This window comes from Falco naumanni, chromosome 5 (genome assembly GCF_017639655.2).
Source record: "Falco naumanni isolate bFalNau1 chromosome 5, bFalNau1.pat, whole genome shotgun sequence".
In the NCBI taxonomy this organism is placed as follows: domain Eukaryota; kingdom Metazoa; phylum Chordata; class Aves; order Falconiformes; family Falconidae; genus Falco; species Falco naumanni.
The window spans coordinates 59,584,350-59,592,258 of NC_054058.1; the positions used below are offsets into that span (position 1 = coordinate 59,584,350).

Here is a 7,909-nt window from a genome sequence, read left to right on the forward strand (position 1 = left end):
TGTATTAAAATATTTTATTAACACCAAGACAAGACACACAAAAATCATCAGCTTTTACAGAAACAAAAGCATAATATAGTAAGAAACCTTGCCTGTTTTGCAAAAGTTATCACCATAACTGAGGTTGTATATAGTCTGGTAGTCTTTCCCAGAAGAATAACCTTAAAATCCCACCTAGGTCTCAGACCCTGACAACCTGCATCCAACTCCTAAATGTTTTTATTATGAAACCTCCCCTTTTCACAGATGGATACTATCCAAATGCATTCTCTTACTTAGCAGCACAGATTCTCTTCACCAGCCTTAGCAATTTTGCACAGCTGCTTTACATCCACTAATTAAACTGTATTTATGAAAAGAGAATGACCTTTCTACCTAGTCTTTTCTTGTCCAGGTTATACTCACAGCAAGAAGTCTGAAATCTTCCAAGTGTGAAAATGTTCATTAACATAGGAGAAAAGTGAGCAACTTGGATGGTGAATTACTTCCTTTTCTTTTTTTTCTTTTCATCGGCTGCCATTTTTAACTTTACTTCTTCCACAGGAAGTGCTCCTAATTTCTTCTTCTTTGCATTCTTAACCTTTTCCTTGATGGCTTCAATATCAATTTTTTTCTCAGTGGAGGCTACACAGTAAAAAATCCAAAGATAAAAGACATTAATTTTACTTTTTCTAAATCTTAACGGTCTACAAGATAAACATATATAAACACAGTAAGCTGCATCCTGTGGCATTGGTTAAAACTCATTTTAAGTTCACTGACGATTTTATAAACTATTATAACAATCATTTTTGTTGAAACCAGTATCATCCACAAACCTCTTTCAGCAGAATTCAAAGGAGAACATATAAAAAACCCTATACAACTGCATTTGAAAACAGATGCCACACTCTGCACACATACAAACCGTTATCACCCACTCCTCAGGCCACAGATGTACTCCTCCGAAATTAATACATACATGCTTTCTTAGACACAGGCCTATTGGCTTGGTTGGTCTCACAAAAGAAGAGAGGAAATTTATTACTGAGTTCTTATACCCGGAAAAGCTTAATGGTATTTTGTCTTCCTGCAAGTAACTAAGGCGGTAAGATCACAAACATGCCTGTCCTATCCTTACACTCTCTCCTTGGCCATCCATTAATGGCTGTTCTTAGAAACAGGATGGCAAAGGGTGGGCTGGGGAAGTACGATACAGAACTTTAACTCCTGCATGAAGACCTTTGTAAGAGACTTCTACAGGAAGTGCCAGAGTACTTCAATTAAACACTTAATGCTGAGCAATGTGAATAAGGTACTCTTATGTTCATCTAGGTGATGGTATTTTCTCTTCGGGCATGACTCATGAGTTCAGATCCAACTCTCCTATCTCACCCAGTTTATCCCTACATCTGACAGTGGGTATTACTGTCTTTGGACCAGCTCTTCTCTACATACAAACTACTGCTATGGTTTATTCTTGGAAGACTGAGGGTATCAGGTCAAAACACAGCAGCTAGAAAAGCAGAGTATTTGAGATACAGTACAGTCAATAGCAAGACCATGGAAGATTTACTGCCATCACAAAACAGGACCATATCAATGCTGCAGAACACAGACTTTTTGAATACATGAACTTTTCAGTTCATTAGAAATTGCATAACGTGTCATGTAATAATATGTAGGTAGTATAGCTAATGCAAAACACACATAATGTAATACAATGAATGAATATGTAGTATAATCAATGAATCCAGAAAACTGAAGACTTGTTTCTTTAATGTTAAAAAAAAACCCATATGAAAACACAAAGTTCTTACTCTGCATATAGCGTGGTTTGATATTAACTTTTAGAAAAGCTATTTACCCCATCTTTTGCCAACACTTCCTTGTGGCGTAAGTTTTCAAGTAAGTAAGAAAAAGGAACCCAAAATAAATACTTAACAGAAAAGCCATTTGAATGCAAAAGTTATGGCAGTTTCTCTACAAGACTGAAAGCCAAAAATCGTTGCAACCAGAACAACCAGTTGAAATGGCTGTCCCAGTACTCCCATCCGGAAAGCATTCTAGAGAGAACTGTCATCATATAGGTATAAAATTATGGGCTGCATGATCCTTCTACTGTCCCTGGCAACTCCAGGCATGGATCTTTAACTACTAGGATTTTTTTGCATGACCTTTATTTTTCCTACAGCTGTATCTCTGCAAAATCACTCAGCCCAGGAATCAATAGCAGAAGGTTTTAGACTTGGGGGGGGGGGGGGGAATGGCACGCATGCAGAGTTTACCTTTCTTTGTTTTCACAACTGTCTTTTCCTTTGGTGGGATAAAAGCTTTATTTCTTTCTTCTTGCCTTTTCTTGACTGCATCAGCTTGCTTTGCCTAAAATTACCAGTAAAAAGGTCAAGTATCAGTACAGCAGAGAAAAAGGGACAAAAAATAAAATATAATTCCAAGTCAGCAGTCAAATGCTGTTTAACCAAACAGTGGGTTAGAACAACTTTACCTTTATCTCTTCCATTCGCTTTCGTTTCTTCTGTCTTTCTTTCAAGAAGTATTCACCACTTGCCAATTCTTTATCAATCTGCGTAAGACAAGTACCAAAAAACTTTAGATAATTATGCATTATAAGCCAGATGTATAGTACCAGGAAATCAGGCGGCCTCCCAACCTCCTGTTAGCAAGAACATGATTTCAAGTTGTACTATATTCCTGCATAACCAAATTAAGTTTCAGCTGACCTGGCTTTCTGGCTGCGGAGGTGGGAACGGTGTGTACTCCTTCTTAGTATTTTTCTTCTTTGGCTCCTTCCGTTTTTTCAAGTTCTTCCGCTTGAACTTAGGCAAAAATCTTTCCCAACTTTGAGACCTCAGTTCAGGATCTTTTGATAATTCCCTTTTGATCATCAAAGTCTTCAGTAGTTTTAGAATGTCACAAAGAAGTTATTAAAAATAGTATTACAGTAATAGTCAAAAGCTTAAAACTACAAGTTTTACCAAACTTTCTTACAGTGAATATGCTACATCCAAACCTTCCACCTCTTACTGCAGTAAGAGTAGAGGGGTTTAATTATGAACAGCAGAACCAGAAAGATACATATGTCTCCAAACGGGGACAAAATGCACTGGAGAAGGTGCCTCATTTAAACAAGCAAGTATCAAGCAAACAATCAAAGAGGGGAAAGTTTATACACCCTTTTCCTTGTATGTTCTTAGATACTGTTAATGATATTACGGCAATATATCCTGGTAAAATGGAGGATACCAGTGTCAGGGGTTTTTTTGAAGAAGCATGCTACAGAAATTCTCAAAAATGTATTACCACACAGAAACACAAAAATTATATAACAACTCTCTGAGAAGAAATAGTACTTTCTTGCAAACAAAGATGCACAGTGGACCATGCTAACCTTAATGTTATATATGGGATGTATATTCTTCATTGTGTCCAAAACAACTTTTCTAACCTGTATTTAATAAAAAAGAAAAGGAACAGAACACTCAGCAAGTATTTCATATTCTATTCAATTAAAATACCAGGTATACTGTCTTGCTTCCCCTCCTCACCCCTGCCCCCCAAAGTAGGTTGATTTAAAAAGCTAATGCACATGTTTAACTGGTGGCACAGGACAAGATTACTGATATTTCTGAAGTGCTGTTTCTAATACAGTCCAGCATGCCCCACAAACATTACTGTCATGTTATCATGGCTTTTGTGTGTCATGAGAAACTCGCTTTTGAGAAGCATTCTTCTCCTGCATAGTTATTAAAAACCTATTAGATGTTCCTTAAGGTTATGTATCATTAACTGCAGTATTTTCACTTACACCTTTTATCTGAAGCTACAAAAATTATTACTAAAGAAATCCCCAGAACAGTATTTCACAAATACTTTCTTTCCAAGACAGAAAGATCTCACAGTTTAAACAAAAACCAGCAGCTAAGCTGCTAAGACTACGGACATGCAAGTAAAATGTACCTTACTAACACAGAGCTGAAAAGTCAGTGAGATACTGCTGAGGTTGTCAGATTTTGCCTTTTGTATGCCCTTGAGCTGGGCACAGAAGTAGGCTATACAAATAGCTCATCTGCCTCCTCTTACCTCTTTCAGCCCACTAAAGGGTCCAAGAGCTGAAACAGTGTTGCCTTGCACCATAATATAACAGTTTGTTAACAGTTCCAGGGCCTACATCAAAAAAAAGAAACAAAGTTAAGTGCAAACTGAAGACCCCACACAAATTTGGGTCCAAGAATTGTTACTACACCTATAGGAAATACCTTCAGAGTAGAGCCTTTTGGCCCAAGAAGTCGTGCTCTTCTTTTTATAAAAGTGTCTCTCTTCCTCACCAGAGAGCCTATTTTAATGATGTCACATGCAACATCATCCTGAAGGATACGAACTGCCTAAAGAGACAAAAAGCTGGCAATATCATCGGAATGCAAATGTATTATTCAGAAGAGTCAAGAGAATATTTCAGTTTATTATTCTCAATTTGCTTTCAGATATGTTTACTTTAAATATATATTTAATTTTAATTAACTCACTTGTAAACCCCATATTTTGAAAATGTACTATTTTGTAAGTATTATGATAGAATGACAGAAACTTCCAGAATTTAATACAGACCTGTTCAAATGGAACGCTTCTTGCAAGAAGTTTTATTAAATCCCTAGCCCTAATGATTGCATATGGATCAAAAGTCTTTTTAGTGGTAGTGACAGTCATGCTTCCTTCAATTAGATCCAGCGCTGCATTCACAAACTGCAATATTTGAAAAGAAACAGGGAATCAATATCTCTGAATAAGAACCTCAGAACTCACCTCTGGCAGTAAGAAGGTAACAAACAGAACACAACATACTGATGCAGATCCATTTCCCAAAATTCCTTATGTGACTTGCAGCTTAAGAAAATTCAGAAAAATTAAGAAAAATACAGACACACACCAAAGAGACTGAACATGTGTCACAAGGCCCAAAATACCACCTCCCTCATCTCCCTGAATTCACATGCAATGGAGTTGTCAGTGTCTGAATGGCAAGACATGCTGCTGCAGAGAGCTTTCTGACAGCATCTGTAAAGAACTGCACATGTGAATACACAGACCTTCACTGATTTTGATACCAATAAAAAAATTACACTACCAATTGTAAATGTAAGCACAGCAGAAATATACACAGATGCAGTATTAGAAAAGCAGCTTGCACTATTTTTATAAGCTTAAGTAAGACCTGTATATCCCCAAAGATAAAACATAGTACCACAATTAGTAAGTATTCATACATGTTCACTCAAGGCTTTCTGGACAAGTGGCCAGCACTCCTTCAAGTATGCTTCTCTATACTTCGGGAATAACGTTGCAAAACTGCTTTCTTCTAACAGCCCTTTGGGATTATCCTCTCTTGTAAAGGCTGGCTCTTTCCATCCATCCGGCACAGTGAGAAGTTCAGATTCATCAACTGTTATAGGTATACAAAAAAAAAAACAAACCAGCAAACCATAAACCGAAGGTTTCTCCTCCTCTTTCATCAGTAACTATTACATCTCCTCCCCGTTTAACTACAAAAGGTACTGTAACTGAAAGCAGGGATGCAAAGTTTAGTTTAAGACTCTGCCGAATGTGTTCTGCATTTCTTCTGACCTTAAGTTACTGCTTTAAGGTACTTTTAAAAAACAGACAAAGGCAACCACAGCAGAGCTAGGCGCTGTGGACAGGCTGCCATGGGAGAACAAGAGGCCGGCCCAGCGCGCCCCGAGGCCGGCCGGCCGCCCCGCAGCAAAGCGCCCCCGCTGCGCGCCCCTCGCAGCCAGCAGCCGCCCCTCGCCCGGCGCCGCGGGCCGGGAAGCCGCCCGCCCCCGCGCCGCCCCGTGCCGCGGCCCAGCTCCTCGGCCCCCGCTTGTTTCAGGAAACCCAAGGGACCGCCGGGACGGGACGGTGGGGCCACGGGGGTACCCTCAGCCCGAGGGCTCCCCGGCCAGCCGGCTGCCCGCCCCACATAAGCCCTCACCCCGCCCCCACCTGCCGCCGCCTTCTTTTTGTTTCTGGGTTTTGGTTTTTCTTTTTGCCGCGCCCCGGCCTCAGCCGCCCCGGGAGGATCCGCCATGACTGCCCGCGCGCCGCCCCCGCTCACCCGGCACCGGAAGCGCCGCGCGCCGGTAGGGGGCGGGGCGGGGCGCGGCGCGGGGCACGCCGGGAGCGGCAGTGACTGCCGTGGCGGCGGGCAGAGCGGCTGAGGGGAGTGGGTGCGGCGGCCGGGGCGTTGCTGGTGGCGTTACCCTCTGTATTCAGAGCAATACGCGTGGGCCTTCCCCGGGAGAAAAAATGTGAAAATAAAGCTGGTGCGAACAGGAGGGATGCTGCTCTGCCTCGCCCCGAGCGGCGGTACCGGCCTCTGCTGTGTGCCTTACCGAATTTTGTGATCAGAACGCTAACAAATACTATATGGACGTAGGGTTTTCTTTTACCAGTCTGCACATATTCTTGAAGAAACAGAACGTGCGCATTGTTTCGACTTGGGATGTCCCACGCAAAGTGCTATCAAGGATGATTAACTGAAGTAATTGCTGCTTAGGACAAGGCGACTTCGAAGAGCAATCACGTCATGGAAATCACACTTTGCAACACAAGACTCTTGCAATCAAGATGTATTTGATACTCCTTGGACAAACAGCCAAAGATGTGTCCTTGGGCAAACTATCTTCATTGTAATGCTACAAATCACACCCCCTACGCCAGCTACCCCGGCCCACAAAGAGACCCCTGCTCAATGAGTGTGTGTAGTAGTTAACCAGGACTGTATAACCGTTATGTAGGTTACCATCCAATCAGTGTTAGAGGGTTGGAAGTTAACAAGTTCATGTTTGTGTAATCGTGTATTAACATGATTATGGAAACTACCAAGGGTGATAGTTCACCTAACACCCAAACTTGTGCAACTTTGTATTAAAAGCAGTATCTTGTGTTCTTAGACTTTTGATTTTGCACACGGGGAAACTAACTTACTTTTGAGATGACATTGGGTCGTAGTGAACACACTCAGGTGTCGGGTATTACAGGCCGTATGTCAGACCAAAACATCTCTGTACTTGTGAACAGAGAAAATTCCTGCAGCTCTCCATCAGGGTTACTTTATTTCAAGGTGGGCGACAGCGGCTCCTGCGAACACAACACGGTCTGTCTCATGCCACAGGGCCTGGTGGGCGATTACGCGGCTGGAAACCCCACTCACTTCCCCTAGGTCTCTCTGCAGCCCCTTTTGGACTCACTCTATGCCTCTACTGTGATTACAGGGACAGGCTCAAAGAAATTTAATGCTGTGGTTGAGGTGAGAAGCATATACGAAGTGTCTTTTTTCCTTCTTCCTCTTTTATGTGAAACATCTTTTCCAGCCACGTTCTTCAGCTTTGAATTTTCAATTGCTCTTATGCAACATAAAGGAAAACAAGAACCAGCATCATCAAAATGTGTGCTGCAGTACATTGATAAATACTTGAAGTACTTCAGTGCTCATAACTACAGAAAACGTGTTCCTGATGAGACCTAATTATCCAGTTGAATAATGTAATTTAAGGTTCTCTGGGGGGTGCTCTGCAATCTCCTCCCACCCCTTTCCTGTACCTGTAAATGAGCTTTTTCTTCAGTAAAAAAGCAAGAACATGCCTCCTTTGCTCTCTTTTACGGGGACCATGAAAAGCCAATGGAGTGAAGAGCTGGAAAAGACCTTTAAAATCAAGAACACTCGCATCTCTGAGGCAGGACATCATTGTCCTTGACAGGTGTTCATCAGACCTTTTCATAAAAGCCTGCATTCTAGGGTGTTTAATTACCATCATGATGATGGCAATTACCAAAATATGTTCCTTACCAAAGATATTCCTATCATCTGATCTACGCATAAAAAAAATATTAATTCGAAGAAGCTTTGATCCCC

At 41.4% G+C, this 7,909-nt stretch overlaps 1 protein-coding gene across 2 annotated transcripts; it reads right to left on the reverse strand.

The window, feature by feature from the left end:
* Positions 1–6,120, reverse strand: KRR1 (KRR1 small subunit processome component homolog). Of its 2 annotated transcripts, XM_040595526.1 has the most exons (10): positions 5,998–6,120; positions 5,262–5,437; positions 4,606–4,740; positions 4,257–4,382; positions 4,081–4,164; positions 3,389–3,445; positions 2,721–2,891; positions 2,486–2,563; positions 2,268–2,361; positions 1–624 (listed from the first exon to the last, which is right to left on the reverse strand). In XM_040595526.1, the coding sequence occupies exons 1-10, from the start codon at positions 6,080–6,082 to the stop codon at positions 482–484; spliced, it is 1,149 nt and encodes a 382-aa protein (XP_040451460.1). In that variant the 5' UTR covers positions 6,083–6,120; the 3' UTR covers positions 1–481. The 2 variants fall into 2 exon arrangements, with proteins under 2 accessions (XP_040451460.1, XP_040451461.1); XM_040595527.1 differs by lacking the exon at positions 3,389–3,445.
* Between the last annotated feature and the right edge of the window lie 1,789 nt (positions 6,121–7,909).